The sequence below is a fragment of the Pleurodeles waltl genome, chromosome 3_1 (genome assembly GCF_031143425.1).
Source record: "Pleurodeles waltl isolate 20211129_DDA chromosome 3_1, aPleWal1.hap1.20221129, whole genome shotgun sequence".
Taxonomy (NCBI): Eukaryota; Metazoa; Chordata; class Amphibia; order Caudata; family Salamandridae; genus Pleurodeles; species Pleurodeles waltl.
The window spans coordinates 846,066,203-846,081,361 of NC_090440.1; the positions used below are offsets into that span (position 1 = coordinate 846,066,203).

Consider the following 15,159-nt stretch of genomic DNA (forward strand, 5'->3'; position numbering starts at 1 on the left):
CATAATATTTGCAATTTACGCAGAGCATTTTTTTTCTCTGTTAGGGTCCACAGGGCGTCCGAGGATATCCTGGGCCATCTGGACCCAAGGGGGAGATGGTAAGTACACAAACAGTATTTTCTAATCCCTGAGCAAAAACATGTCTCCTTTAAACTCGTTTCCTACTCTGCACAGAGGTATTTTCCCTGCAGCACACTTTGGAGGTCCCCTGTTGTGCTGATTTTAGACATCTGGAGACCTGGCTGTCCACTGCCGCTCTCCCCAGGCCCCAAAAGTAATTAAGGCACCAGTTTACTCAGCTGGCTTTAGTCCTGGATCACCTCAGATACCCGAATTTGGCTTGGAGGAGGCCCTTTTTTGCTTTCCATTCTCCATGCTCTTCTGGCGGGTGCTGATGCCACCACAGTATGCATCCAGTTTGACCACTATCCTCTCAAAAATGAATCTCGTTATTGGTTAGAAAATTAGACAGGTATAGATTCAATGCTTTTGGCAACAGGAAGGCATAATTTAAACGTGAAACCTCCTGCCCTTGGTGGTGGACCCATCCCACTCTCCACGTTAGATGGCTCCTTAGCAGGATATGGCCACTGGGTCCAAACTCAACCTTAATGTTAATAAATCTATGAACAAGTAAATACTCCTGGGTATATTTTGCAATTGCTTATAGCAGGTAACTTTTACAAAATAGATGCTATTTAGTTGTCCCTTTTCGCCTTCTATTTAAGATGAATGAAACTCTCCAGCGCTCCGCTCACCTCACCTTTTTTGTTTTTATTTTGCTCAAAAGGTATGTTGCCTTTAAATCAGATCCTCTTTATGCTGCGTTTTGATTTGTGCTGTTACACAGGCCTTGGCCTCATCTTTAATGGGCTGGTAATCCTGATTTGGTTGCAAGCAGAAGTTTGCTGAATCAGGAATTCTAGTAGCTCAAAATACCACACGTTTTCTACACACACACTTAATAAGGTAAAACTGCTATAATTAGTGCAGGAAAAAAACAAAATTTAGAGCGTTTTGCAGCTCAGTATGTGGAAAATCACATGATATAATACATTATCCTAATTCCTAGGTATTTAACTAGGAATGGGGAAAGAATATCACTTCTGATAAATACTGTGCCCTGAGGTATCACCAATTACTGCTGTTATTGCACTAAATAACGGAGCACTCGAAAAGAGGGTGCCGGATAGAACCTTTCCATAGTCTGACTGGCGCATACTCGAAAACTACCTTTCGCCTAAAAGCTTAGCCCACCATTTTGGCACATATTTGATGACAATATAACATTAATACACAGGCCTTGACCCCTCTTTCTGGCATCCCTTTCTAAGGATATCTCTGTAATAGAGAATGATTTTACAGAAACTCCTTTGCTGTTTCTACGCAGCTGCCAGGGACAAAGTAGCTTATAGTTTCGTTTTTTTAACTTTGAGGTGGGTCATTTGCCTTCTGCTCTCCCCTGTTCCCCATTTGGAGCAATGGATCGCTCTAGAGAGTGGAATCTGCCAAGCAGCCAATGGGGTTTATGGCATGAAGCTTGGTAGTCTTCTTATGAAGGGGTGTAGCTCTCATTGGTGCATCATTGTAGTGTCGCGGGGCCCAGAAGTGTAAGGGGCCAGGGACACACCAAGTATTACTTTCTTTCAGTGCACAATCCTTAGTCCCCCTTTCCTTATTTACTATAGGGCCCACTAAAGCCAGGCTACGTAATTGTCCTTACAGTAATTAGTCCGAGTGCCGGTACGAGGGGCTTAAGGGGTGGTAGTGCGTTTTGTGAAAACAAGTGTCAAAAGTCAATAGTGTTCCTTGGCCTCCTGTTAAAACTCGTTTCTGTTCCTGCCTAGGGTCCCACTGGATATAAAGGAATGATTGGATCAATTGGAGCAGCCGGGAAACCTGTAAGTTCACCAGGGTGTTTCACTTTTTACACGTGCTACCTGCCATATTCCTTCTCACGCTTCCTACGTTTCAATGCGCCTATTATGTCTTTCTATTTTCTTTTGTAGCTCGTATATCCCATATATCCTTTCCTTGGCAATATACAATAGTCTATTTCCTATATATTCACCAAAGCAATATAGCATTCACCTGCCTCCCATAGCAAATATCTCTCATACACTTGTATATCCTTGTGGTGTGTATATCAATGCCTCCCATAATACCTCACCCATTCCTTTAGTCTCACCTATAAACAGTATCCATTTCCACAGCTGCCTTCTACCACACCAACAGCCATACCAATTCCCTTTCTCTCTCATCTTTCTCCTACACCCCCACACCTGTCTCTTATACCCATCGGCATTTTACTCAACCCTGAGTTCACTGATCCTTGTCAAATGTTTTCTACACCCAACACTCCCACAATCATGGTCTCTCTTCTATTTGTACATTCATGCTCTACAGCAAATGCGTGTTTCCCATAGCCTTCACCAGGATCCTGAACCCCACCGTTTCTCCCATGCTCACACCTCTCCTTAATCTTCACCTGTGTGTGTAGGCATCATGTTCTCCTCTACTTCCACTTCACCTCATGCATCTCTGTTACACCACTTGTTTAGATCTAATATTTTGACATTGAATGAACGTTCACCTTTTTTGCCTGATTCCCCAGTTCTTGTTCCAATATGTAAGTATTTGGTGTGTGTGTGTATGAGGGTGGGAAGTTCTAGCATTGTTGGCAGAAGTCCTTGGCCAAAACCCGCTCCTGAATTTCTGTCCTGTTTTCCATGAAGGGTAAAGAAGGGCCTCAGGGACCTCCTGGTGATGCTGGTGAGAGAGGAGACACCGTAAGTGACCTGCTGTCTCACATTTTTCTAAGCCAACCACACTTGTTTTGTTTTAATCCACCTCTGTACAGGTATTTTTCTAGCTGTGTTGTACCTTTATTTAACACATATAGGCCTGCACTACAGATTATAAGGATATTTCAAGTCACCAAGGTGCTCCATGACATATAGAGCTATGAGGCAGAAGACTGAGGGTCGGATTTATCAAGGGCTTGTGTTGCCCTTGCATCACGCAAGGTCAAGTAAGTGCAACTCAAGCTCTTAAGTGAGATTTACTATGCCACACTGCACTGACCCTCCTTCCGTGGCTCTGTGTAGCATACTGAATCTGGAGTAACGCAAGGCAGAGCAAGTTGTTGCCTTGTTCTACTCTGCCCTGAGAAGGTGTTTCACGGAAGGAGCATGGGTGTTCCCACAGATCTACCCATGGATTTGGCGCATTCTTAGATTTATCAAAACTAGTAAATCTGAGAATGCACCAAAATATTACATCTTCCCAGGGGAGGCAAAACGAGGAGAAGTATGTTTATTTTGCTTTTTCCCTCTTTCTACATGTGCTGCATTTTGCATGTAGAAAGAGGACAACACCTCAGAGGATTGATTTTGTGCAAAAAGGTTTCCCTTCATGTGTAATGCAGGCACCCCTGAACCTTGGCAGCCACAAGTGCACCATCGCAGAGATAAAGCAGGGATGTGCCATATTTTAGTAGATATGGCACATTCCTGCCCTCTCCATTTGATGCAGCACAGCATGTTGTCTTGCTGCATTGTGTTGCACCAAATATTAGTAAATCTGCCCTGAGTGTCTTTATAAAGGCAAGAAACTTCAAGGTGATTTGCAATACACTTGCATATGCAGAGTGGAAGGACATTATACAATGTAATAATATGAATGGATTGTGATAGTTAAACTGTGCAAGCAGTGTCATGAATGTCTGTCTTCCATCCCTGCGAGGGGCTGCAGTAGGCTGAATGTACCAGCCCATCAGGAGCACATGTTCTTGGCTCAGAGAAGGGCTGTGGTAGGCAGACTATGCAGGAGGCATGCCTAGCTTCCAGTTCTAAGAGAAGTAGTTATAAACCAACTTTACAGGCCATGTTGTTAATGACCAACTCCTTCCTTGAATTCAGAAGAATGTACTGGAATCACTCCTGGTGGTGAGAACAAAGAGAGACAAGGAAGGTATCCTGTGAAGTGACGATGGCAGAGGAACAAGTGCAGTGATGTCACTACTCGCAAAAAGCTATTAGAAATAAGTATTGAATTAATTTTCTTAGTACAGGCGCATTCTGATGTAAGAACGGACCTATACTTTGAAAATAAAGTACACTCATTTATAGGGAGCTTACGAACTCCCACTCATTACAGTACATATAACAAATATAATCTATTCACTCTGGATCTGGAAAAACATTGTGTATCCCTAGGACTGTCTCAACACTGCACTGATTTATGAAAGAGTGGACGATTTGCCACTTTATAGTACAGTATATCACAATACACTCACTGTCTATAACCCAACTTGCTGTCCTCTTACTCGTTGAGTGTATGCTTGTTTTTGAACATGTATAGGTCTCCGCTGCCTTTTGGCTAGGTTTACACTACAGAAATACCATTAACATGCATACACATATAATAGCACGTATGACAGTTATAAAAATTACATATGTCAATATGGTGCCTGTTATAAAGATAAAACAATAATGATAGTAATAATATTTTATTTTAGTAATGAACCAAATACGCCTACATTTATTTATATTGCTGTAACACAATGAGAAGAACATAGCAACAAGAAGAGTGCATATAATTACACAATAATCAAAATAACTCATTTCCCTTGGTCAAGACCAGGCCATAATAATCGGCGCAACCCCAAAATGACCCACAACCAATCCACTGAATAAGCATAGTACTTCTCTGTCTATTTCACTACAATAGTGGCATAGCCAAAGATGCACCTTCATCAAACCACTAACCATCAATCAACACAGTAGACACCAAACAGCTTATTTAGAAGAAAATGAAGGGTGAATTAGCTTACTTGTTATCTTTTTCAATCTAAATCTATTTCACCTCCTTCCCTCAATTCTCACTCCCACATTGAAGCATCACACAAGTCCCAGAATACTACTGATTCAGAAATTCATTCCCAAAAGCGATTTCAAATTAAGCCCTTGTCTTCTGCGACCCCTGATTGCTCTCTGTCAAGATCACTGTGAGATATTTCGCAACCAACCACTTCCACATTGTTTGGGAAGCATTCTCCTGCTGCTTAGCAATACCACACGTTATCTACTCCATTATCAAGGCATGAAATATCAGCCTGCTGCTCCTCTTCTTCTTTAAACAAAAAAACCTCTATGAGCATCCTTGGGTATATCACCAACTTTTATTCTAAAAACTGCTGGAGGGGTTGCCAAGCCCCTCTAGAATGGTTTTATTTTCCGCTTCGAGATTCTTCAGTGGTTTTTCTCTTCTTGCAGCCTTGCGCCACATTTCCTGGTGTCCTGGGTGGAGGGCAGCATGGGGTGCCCACCCCAGCTGCCCTCATGGTTGGAGGGTGTCCAGTACCACCTGGGCACCCACGTCATGTTGCCTTCTTGGTGGGGGCAGCGCGGGTACCCCCCCCCCCCCCGGCTGCCTCCGCTGACTCCCTGCATGGCCAGCACCGCCAGGTGCTGCCACGGGATCTGGCTCTTCTCTGAGTGTCTGCCCGCTCCTGCAGTGGCTGTCGGGGCGCCTGGGGGAGTGCCCTGCCGCATCGGGCCCCAGGATGGGTTCCGGGACCGCTCCTCATTATTCTGAGGGGTGTGACAGCGCTCCTGCCTTTGGCCTCTTCACAGGGCCCCAGGATGGCCTGGGGCCCCTTTTGCCACTTTCAACTCCCTGGCTTGGTCTTTGGTCGCCAGCACTACCTCAGCCGGCGTCCATCTTTGCAGAGGAATGCAACAGCATCCCCCAACTATTCTTCTTGGTGGGGCCCCCTTCTGCCATTGTCACGAGGAGAGCAACGGCGCTTCCTGCCTTTCTTCACTGTGGAGCCCTGTGATGGGGTCCAGGGACCTCCTAGCTCCTCTTCATGGGGGTCGTGACTGCAGCCACAGCTTTACTTCGTTTTGGGGGCAGCCCTTGGGCCCTGGCCCACACTGGGGGCTTTGACCGGAGCAGCGGTGGAACCCCATGTGCTTCACCACTCGCTCCAAAGGAGGCCAAAGGCCACAGACCTTCTCCTTCGGATATCTCAGGCCCTAAGGGCTGATTTTGATGATTCTGGTGTTGTTTTGCTCCAGATGACGAGCTCTTGCCACCAGGAGCCCTTACATTAGGCCTCCTGGCCTACAAGGGTCCCAATTTATAGGGAGCCAGTCCCACTGACTCCCTGCACCATCCTTCCTTCTGGGGTCCTCTTTTTCTTATGGGCAGCGTGCTCCACTTGCGCTAGCCCAGCCTTTCCCCCAACTAGTCCTCAGGGGGAGTAAGTGGGCCAGCTTACCTGGCCCTGGCATACGCCTCGCTGGGCTTGTCGTCCTTCAGGGAAAGAGTCCCGGCCCCAGAGGCAGTCAGGGTGTTCTTCCTTCCAGTCGCCCATGACGCCCGTCTGCAGTCCCAGTGTCCAGCAGTGAAGTACAGCCAAGAGAAAGAGCTCTCCCCTGTCCAGATGTACCAGATCACTTCCTTGCCCCTGTCTCCTCCTTCCTGCACAGTTTAATGGGATAGGTGAAAATGGCATCGTCCAAGAGCTAGGGCCACATGTGCTCTGAAACTAAGGTGGTCATTCTGACCCTGGCGGTCTTTGACCGCCAGGGCGGAGGACCGCGGGAGCACCGCCAACAGGCCGGCGGTGCTCCAATGGGGATTCCGACCGCGGCGGTAAAGCCGCGGTCGGACCGGCACCACTGGCGGGCTCCCGCCAGTGTACCGCCGCCCCATTGAATCCTCCACGGCGGCGCAGCTTGCTGCACCGCCGCGGGGATTCCGACCCCCCCTACCGCCATCCAGATCCCGGCGGTCGGACCGCCGGGATCCGGATGGCGGTAGGGGGGGTCGCGGGGCCCCTGGGGGCCCCTGCAGTGCCCATGCCACTGGCATGGGCATTGCAGGGGCCCCCGTAAGAGGGCCCCTACATGTATTTCACTGTCTGCTGCGCAGACAGTGAAATACGCGACGGGTGCAACTGCACCCGTCGCACAGCTTCCACTCCGCCGGCTCGATTCCGAGCCGGCTTCATCGTGGAAGCCTCTTTCCCGCTGGGCTGGCGGGCGGTCTGAAGGCGACCGCCCGCCAGCCCAGCGGGAAAGTCAGAATGACCGCCGCGGTCTTTCGACCGCGGAACGGTAATCTGACGGCGGGACTTTGGCGGGCGGCCTCCGCCGCCCGCCAAGGTCAGAATGAGGGCCTAAGTCTCTCATTCCTAATATTCCTTTCAGGGCTTCTCCGCCCATTTCCTGGCAAGGACTGACAGATGGCTGATTGATGCAAGGCCCTGCTCAGGCAGCTGGATAGAGCAGTAATTGACCCTTATCCTGAGCTGAGTCAGAGAAAGATGACATTCCTGGATGACCCATAAGTTGTGCAACTATGCTTTTGTGACCTACTGCATCATTCTTTTCATACAGGTTACACTGCACAGTAGTGTGATTCTGGTCTCAGTGGGCCCTAGGGTACCTGAGTTATGCTTTAGCCACATTTTCCCATTTACATTTAATTTAGTGTCCCTACAGTGAGAAGACAGTAAGCACACTGATGTTGACATGTACTGGAGTGTCCCTACAGTGAAAAGACAGTAAGCACACTGACTATCCATCACCTGTGTACACACATCTCATGAGGCCTACTCCAGGTCACCACCCACCATGCATAGTTCCTTCTGTGCCAGGCTCCCTAAGTAGTGCAGTTCTTGGGCTGCGCACGCCAGGAACCCTCCCTGCGCAGACCTTACATGGGTGTACGTGCGCATGCACACATGACCACGCATGATCACGTGTAACCAGCCCAGGGCCTCCTACTCTTGCTGCACCACAGCAGCCTTTCCTTAGCAAGGCGGCACCGGCAGTCACACGCGCCGTGCATTTTACCATGACTTTACTGTGGTTGAGTCCCTGACTAGGAGGCTCTCTCACAGTGAAAAGGTCAAAAACCAGGTTGGGTTCTTGGCCCGAGTAACATGGTCAAGCTTTACCTGGCTAAATGTGTCTCTAGGGCCTTACATGGTTATGAGGTCTGGGGATACACGAGTATGGACAAGATCTAGGTGGCAGAGAAGGAGTTTCAGAGGCATATATTGCAGGTACCCAGCAGCTCCCTAGCTTTCTATGGCCACGAGAAGCTTGGTGTAGGCTATACAGGAGACCTTGCAGCCCTTCGACAGCTGCTTTGTTGGATCAAGATTTGTACCGGCCTGGGTTTCCAGTCGAAGCAACAGATCCTCTCAGACTGTTTATCCCTCAATCACACACTTAAAATCCTCTAGATTTCCTATGTAAAGGCCTTTGTCAGTATGGGTAGGGGGAATATATTTTCTAATCCCCTGTCCATGTGTTGTTTAGAGCTTAAGAGGGTGGGGGATTGTTTTTAGAACGGGCCTCACTGCAGCGTGAAGGCACTGAGCTGAGGAAACTAATGGTACGGGGGTTATATTGTTGAAATCTGTCCAAGGTATGGAGCCATACTTAACCCTTGAATTTAACGAGAGGGACAGGATTCTTCTGAAAGGTTTAGGTTTAATTTGCTCCATCACCTTCTGGCATCCCCAAGTGGATGGTCCTATCCTGGAACATTGGGGCCCTGTGGCTGTGTCAATAGGTCTCCACAGGATACCCTGCATTTTGTGCTGTTTCGTAAATATTTTAGTGTTCCAATGAAAATGTTTGTCATTCTCTTACTGAAACCCATGAACTTCACTCAAGCATGCCCAGCTCTTATGTTTACGGAGCTTTTTTTGAATGAACATGTATTATCTGCTGCCTCCTGTTTTTTACATGCTGCCCTGAGTTCAAGGCATTCCAGACCTGACTAATTACATTTCTACTATTGGGGAATTGCTTTTTTAAAGTCAGGTATATTTGATATTGTTCTTTTGAAAAGAAAATGTTTTTATATTGTTGTTTATAAATTTTTACTGATTTTATGTACTGTGTATATTGTATTTTATGTGCTTTTATGAATGTTTTTACAACCGAATAAAGATATATGGCTAACTGGTGTCACCTTCAGGTGGTATTGCTACTTTAAAAAATGCAATTATTTCCCAGTAGAATGCTTTTTCTGTTCACCTTCCTCATACATGCCTCATTTGCACCTTGGCATTTCACAGCAGTCATATTTCCAGTGATGTAAGTCAGCCTGTGTATATTGGGACTCCAGCAATGCTGGCTCCGGCCTCTGCGACCCGCAGAGATGGTACATTTTTTCTCTAATTGGATGCCTGTCTTTTGATTTAGCTGCTACATTCAGTAATTTGCCTTTTTGTGCAATGCATAATCCAGACCCTTTGACCGCCCCATCATTAGTGCAATTGGAGGCCCAGCCTCTAAACCTGTCATTGATTTGTGAGTGAAATATGAAAAGAGTACATTTCACATATCACTTCCGAAAGACTGAGGATATTAAGTACAAATTTGTATGTGACACTGTAGGGGGATAACATAAGCCAACGCTTTGTCAAGAGTTCCACCCTTCAGTAAGTGTGAGTCATAGTACATCTCTGAATTTTCAGTATATTCTGCCTCACTTTAACTCATTTTGAAAGGGGCTGACATCAATTTGCATTGAAACAAAGTTGCCCAAACGTTAATGGAGAGAAGCAGCATGAAAGCTGTTAGAAAGCAACTGGAACACCGGTGATTAGAGATCATTTGCAAAATAAAGAACCAGAAAATAGCTGTAGTGCACATGAGCAGTCAGAGAAGAGCTGCTGTGGGGGGACAGCTGAGCGTACGTAAACAGAGAAGCTGCCCCCTGGTCGTCGGGGGCATCTAGACGCACACATGCATATACTGTAGTCAATCACAGAACCGCTGCAAATTATTACTCAGAGAGTAGCACAAACGTATATTTATTTGGAGAATAGCTGCACACAGGTCATTAAGCAGCTGATGCCCCCTAGGTAATTAAATAAGTACTCAGATAGCAGCTGGTCATAACCAACTAAATAACTGCTGCAGCTGTGTAACCAGAGTACAATTGCACACAGGCAGAGAGAACAGTTACTCATAGATAAAGAATAACTACACACTGGCAATAGAACAGATGTACCTGGGAAAACATGGAACATCTCTACCAGGGGTGGCTCAACCTTTAGGGCGGAAGAGCATCACCTCCCTGCCAGCAGCGCAGCTGCGAAACCTTCACCAGAAAACAATAATAAACTGGGTTTATTATTGTTTTCTTGTAAAGGGGCGGGCCACAGGGGGGGATGAGCAGTGAGGGGGAGTGCAGAGCACTCCCCCTCACTGCACATGTATGTTTGGCCAGCCATCTCAGCCGGCCAAACACACATGCGCAGTAGGCTCTCTCCAGCCTAGCAACACAGTTGCCGGGCTGGGGAGAGCATGCACAGGCTCCCAGTCTGCATGGGAGCACCCTGGCTGGGCGCTCCCAGCAAATCCTAACGTTGCTCTAAGCAGCGTCAGGATTGGTGCAGGGCAGGGTGGGAGCCTGTGCCTACAGCAGAGGAGCGGATGGAGCGATGCGGCAGCGGAAGCGAGCAAGGTTAGTGTGTTTTTTTAAATATAAATTAAATGTTTATTCCCCCACCCCGTGCGCCGCCCGACCCTTCCTCGCTCTGCAAGCTGCGACTGATGTCTACATAGGTTATCCCATAAAGAGAGTAGCTAGAATATTGGAGAGCTGCATATAGGGGTCCAGCTGCACACATTCAGTCATTGACTGAAGGTAGGCAATTAGTGAATGGTGGTTTGAAGGCAATCTGAGAGCAGCTGTGTGTAGCCAATCAAAAAATCAACCACATACTGGTGATGAGAGAACAGCTGTGCACTAGCAGGCAACGCAAGCTGTGCATAAGATATTGGAGTACAACTGTACAAAGGCGGTCAGCGACTTGCTTCACAAAGCATTAAGTGAAAAGCGGCACACAATATGTCAGAGAACTGCTGCTCACAGATGGAAAGAAGCTACACAGGTAGTCAGAGAAAAGCTGTAGCTTCAAAATTAGAGAACAGCTGCAAGGAAGAAGCGGAATTCTACGCATAAGAAATCAGAGAACAGCCATGCATTGAACCATGGCATGCAGAGGGTCAGGAAAAGGCTAAATGTACATGTAGAGGATATCGGTGCAAGTACAAATGAAAGTAGTTTAAAAGATGCAACGAGGTGGCAAACTCACAAACGTTAATGGAAGTTGGAACATGTTCCCCTTCCTGAACTAAAATATTGCTGATTTGATTCTTGATGGTGCTTATATTCACATTATATACTTGTACATTCTTCTAGGTTTTGAGTCGGCAAATGTGGATTGTTTTTCATCGAAGTTTTCTTCCGTGCTAGTTGACTGTGGGATTGCCCATTATTAGATTCCTGTAGGCTGTCAGTGCTCGACAACGGTCTGTCTCAGTGTCATTTGTGGATTATGTTTACCTTTGAATCAGGAGATGAGCAGCATGTTATCATTAAATAGGAAAGAGGGCTGTCCAACCTATTGTTAAAGTTTACCATGATTTATCAGGATGAGCTCTGGTTAGTGATATACGAAAATGTATACTTTCTTTGTTAATGTAGTGGTTCTCACATTTGAAGTGGTGGTGGGCAAAAACAAATATTTGCCTAAACTGAAGTTCTCTAGTTTTGTGAGTCGACTAGCCGCACATTTGTTCGCAGTGTTTGTCTGAAGACCATGAGAAAACGGGACGATGCGCTTGTGGGGATTAAGGCCAGGGCACGTCCGTTGCATAGAGATAAATAGTCGCCTCTCTGTGCTATGTCATTGGCTATGAGGTCCAGCCCAGAAAGAGGAAGATGCACCAGGGCATAAAAACTATACCAAAGAAGATGTTGGGATTCCGATGAAGATCTGAAAGCATATAGAGGTGCTCAAGCTTCCAAAAGGAGGGTAAAGGTATGGCTGGGCAAGAGTACGGGCAAGGATAAAAGATGGGTAAGGGTATGGCTGTGTAAGGGTAAGGGTACGGGTGTGGGTAAGGGTAAAAGCCAGGTAATGGTATGGCAGCTGGAAAGATGCAGGCCTCTGAGATGGTACCGAGTGTGAAGAAAAAGATCTTGAAACCAATTAACTTTTCAAGGTGCCCTAAAAGGCCAACAAAATCTAGACATACACACACCAAAGAATGGGAGGCTTTCTTCCACCCAAGAATCAACACTCAAAACTCCCACCTTCAAAAAAGTACTTAACATCTGGAGGCATTCTTCTTCTCAATCTATACTAGAAGTATCTTCTAAAAGAGGAAAGATTCTTATGTTATCGGCTCCCAAGAAGTTGAAAGGCACATACATTTCTATATCGAAGGTTTGCCTGGAGGTACCTCTGCCCCTAAAACCATGATGGAGAACAAATAAATAATGCTGGATACTGGTATAAATTATAGACAGGATATTATTTTGAAGAACTATAAATTCCTTCCAATACACAAAAAAGCAGCCTTTGCAAGAATTTAAATCTGAAGGACACTACCTAGCTACACTTGACACGGTCTGGTATAGACATCCGCACCTTTGAAAATTTTACTAAGTGCCATACAGACTAGAGACCAGAAGTAGTAAGACATGCCACATTTCTATGAAGATGAAAAACAAACTGAAAATGCGATGAAAAATTAGAACAGAGTGTTGATTCTCCATGTGAAAAAAGAACATTGCGTTCGATATCCAGATCATGTATAACTCCTGAACACAGGGGGCAGCTGAGAAATTCCAGGATTATATGGAAGAGGATGAGAAAGGGACACATTTTTCAGTGACGGTCAGCTCCTTTCGGGAAGCTATGGAAACAGGGACGGCGGGGTGTGTGTGTGTGTAAAAAGATAATATACAGACCAGTGTCTCCGTTTTCTGTGTTATATGAAGGGGTACTCATGGGTCAATTCAGTCACTGTTTTCGCAATTAGTAAACCACCACATGACCAAGGACACTGTCAGCAACCAGGCCACTATTCCTAAAATGGGAATCAAAAGCTGAGCCCGCCCCCTCCCTTTGAGCAGATGTATACATTCCACATTATTTTTTGTTATTCTGTGTTATGTTATTGGCATTTTATAGTGCACTATTAGACATTAGTTTAGCCTCTTAGTTCTACCGAGTGTCTATCTACATTAAAATGATAAAAGGAGTATTTTTTTTAGAAGTAATACCATAACTAAATAGAGTCAGTGAAGTACGTGTTGTGCTAATAGACGATCTGTTTTCAAATTATACACGGAGAATCTTATTCATTTCACATAACCAGGAGTTAGATCCACATCTTATCCTATCTTTTCATGTTCATAAAAGAACTGAGCTACTTGAGGGTCATTTAGAAATGTCAAGTGACCCAGCAGTCCCCTAAGTCAGTGTAGGCGACGATCTTTGCTTCGCTGGTGTAGAACTGCAGCCATAATCAGAGACCTCTCTGCCACCCTGGCGGGTATCGCTAGAGCCTTCATGCAGCAACCTTGCGACAGCTGCAGTGAATGCTGTCAACTTTACAGAGTGGGTGCCATGTTTGTTGCAGCCACTCAGTTGAGTATTTTGTTTTCTATAAACAACCCCTTATGCAGAAGTTTGTTTCTGGATACTAAAGACAGATGGCCCTGATATACTGAGAGGTCATTCCCAATGCATGAGGGTCACTTTAACAATTTCCTATTCAGAGCCTTCAGTACCCTCTGGTAGTCCTGAACTGGAAAATGAAAGTCCTTGGGACCATTCTAAATAGGGCAAACTTTTCAGATGTTGGATCAAGCTAAGGCTTTGCTGCCAGAAATTTGGCTTTTCGGCTACTTCTAGATGGGGAAGACGGATGATCATTACCAAACCGAGATTAGGAAGCTGGATAATAGAATGTACCCAAATCTGTTGTGAACACGCAGGAAATATGTTACATTAGCTGCTGTGGCACGCTACTCTTGTATCCCTTTGATATTTTTCGTGCGAAAGGTAGCTTGTCGTGACATTTGCGGAGCAGCAACTTGGAATTCCACTCGTATACCCACAAGACATTGCGGTATTAATGCAGCGACACGAGCCACATGTGGGCGGATTTATTTTACTATTGTTTTACGTTTGCAGAAGCCCCAAGCTCAGCACCTAAGTAAGAATGCTTCTTGCTAATCTAATCTGTGCCGGGAGCCCGCACCTATAATAGCTCCATGCTGCAAACAAAAGTTTTAAGTACCTTTTACAACAGATGTGCAGCTTGAAAAGTAAAAAAAATGCACACGATTCTCAGAGCCAACCCATTCAACAGGTTACAAAATCAATGCCCGCAACTGAAAATGTTGAGACACACAAATAAACTTTTCTGACTGAACCACTAGATGGCAAGCTAAGCACAGGATGCTTACCACCAGCCGCTCAAGCAGCAAAACTAATATTAAAGATAAACAGCCATTTTCCTTCAAGGTTGGGGAGCGTGAAATATATAACCCGTATCGGCATTTCTCTTTTTCAGGGCTCGAGAGGCAGCCAAGGCCTACAAGGAGCGATGGGTCTCAAGGGGAACAATGTGAGTACTCAAACAGTGCATTACTGGGCAAGGGTGACTACCACACTTCGAAGGGACATGTAACTGGAAAGTCTGAGACTGCCAAGAAATAAGCGAGAGTCCAGGGAGGCAAGAAGGGCATGTGGATTGTGGGGTACTTCAAAAGCACGCGCACGTCTGAGGATGAATATGTGATAGAGTGCGAGAGAGCGAATGTAGAATGAGAGTTCGACACTGAGAGCGTGTGTGACTGAGTACATGTGAGTCAGGTTCCAGGCGCGAGAGACAATGAGTGAAAGAGCATGTGCGAGTGCAAGTGCATGTGAGAGAGTTAAGAGTATGTGAGTGGATATATTCCTAATATTGTTCACGCCTGATTTAAGAACATGTGAGGCTGCATGTTTGAAAATGTGACGACCAGTCTGTAAAAGTGTGCGAGTAAGGTAGAGTGTTGTAGATAGGAGTGAGATCACACAAGTGAGACTTTAAATGATGGAATATGCCAGGAGAGGGGTGTCAGAGTGATATAAAGGGGGAGACTACATGCATTGCACTACAGAGCGTATCACACGTTTTTGATGGACACCTCCACTGTTTCTGCAGGGTCTACCTGGCATCGACGGCAAGGATGGCACTCCAGGTGTCCCTGGCGTTAAGGTAAGTGACTGAAAAGAGTCTTACTTGAGAACGTGCATATAAGTGTTCTTCTCCT

The 15,159-nt window shown here is 45.9% G+C and overlaps 1 protein-coding gene across 1 annotated transcript in view; it reads left to right on the forward strand.

Annotated features, from left to right (window-relative positions):
• Window positions 1-15,159, forward strand: part of COL9A2 (collagen type IX alpha 2 chain) — a 157,926-nt gene that overhangs the window by 85,846 nt on the left and 56,921 nt on the right. The window contains exons 14-18 of the mRNA XM_069223778.1: window positions 45-98; window positions 1,848-1,901; window positions 2,736-2,789; window positions 14,415-14,468; window positions 15,051-15,104. Coding sequence (XP_069079879.1) covers window positions 45-98; window positions 1,848-1,901; window positions 2,736-2,789; window positions 14,415-14,468; window positions 15,051-15,104 — 270 coding nt within the window. The remainder of the gene's footprint in view (window positions 1-44; window positions 99-1,847; window positions 1,902-2,735; window positions 2,790-14,414; window positions 14,469-15,050; window positions 15,105-15,159) is intronic.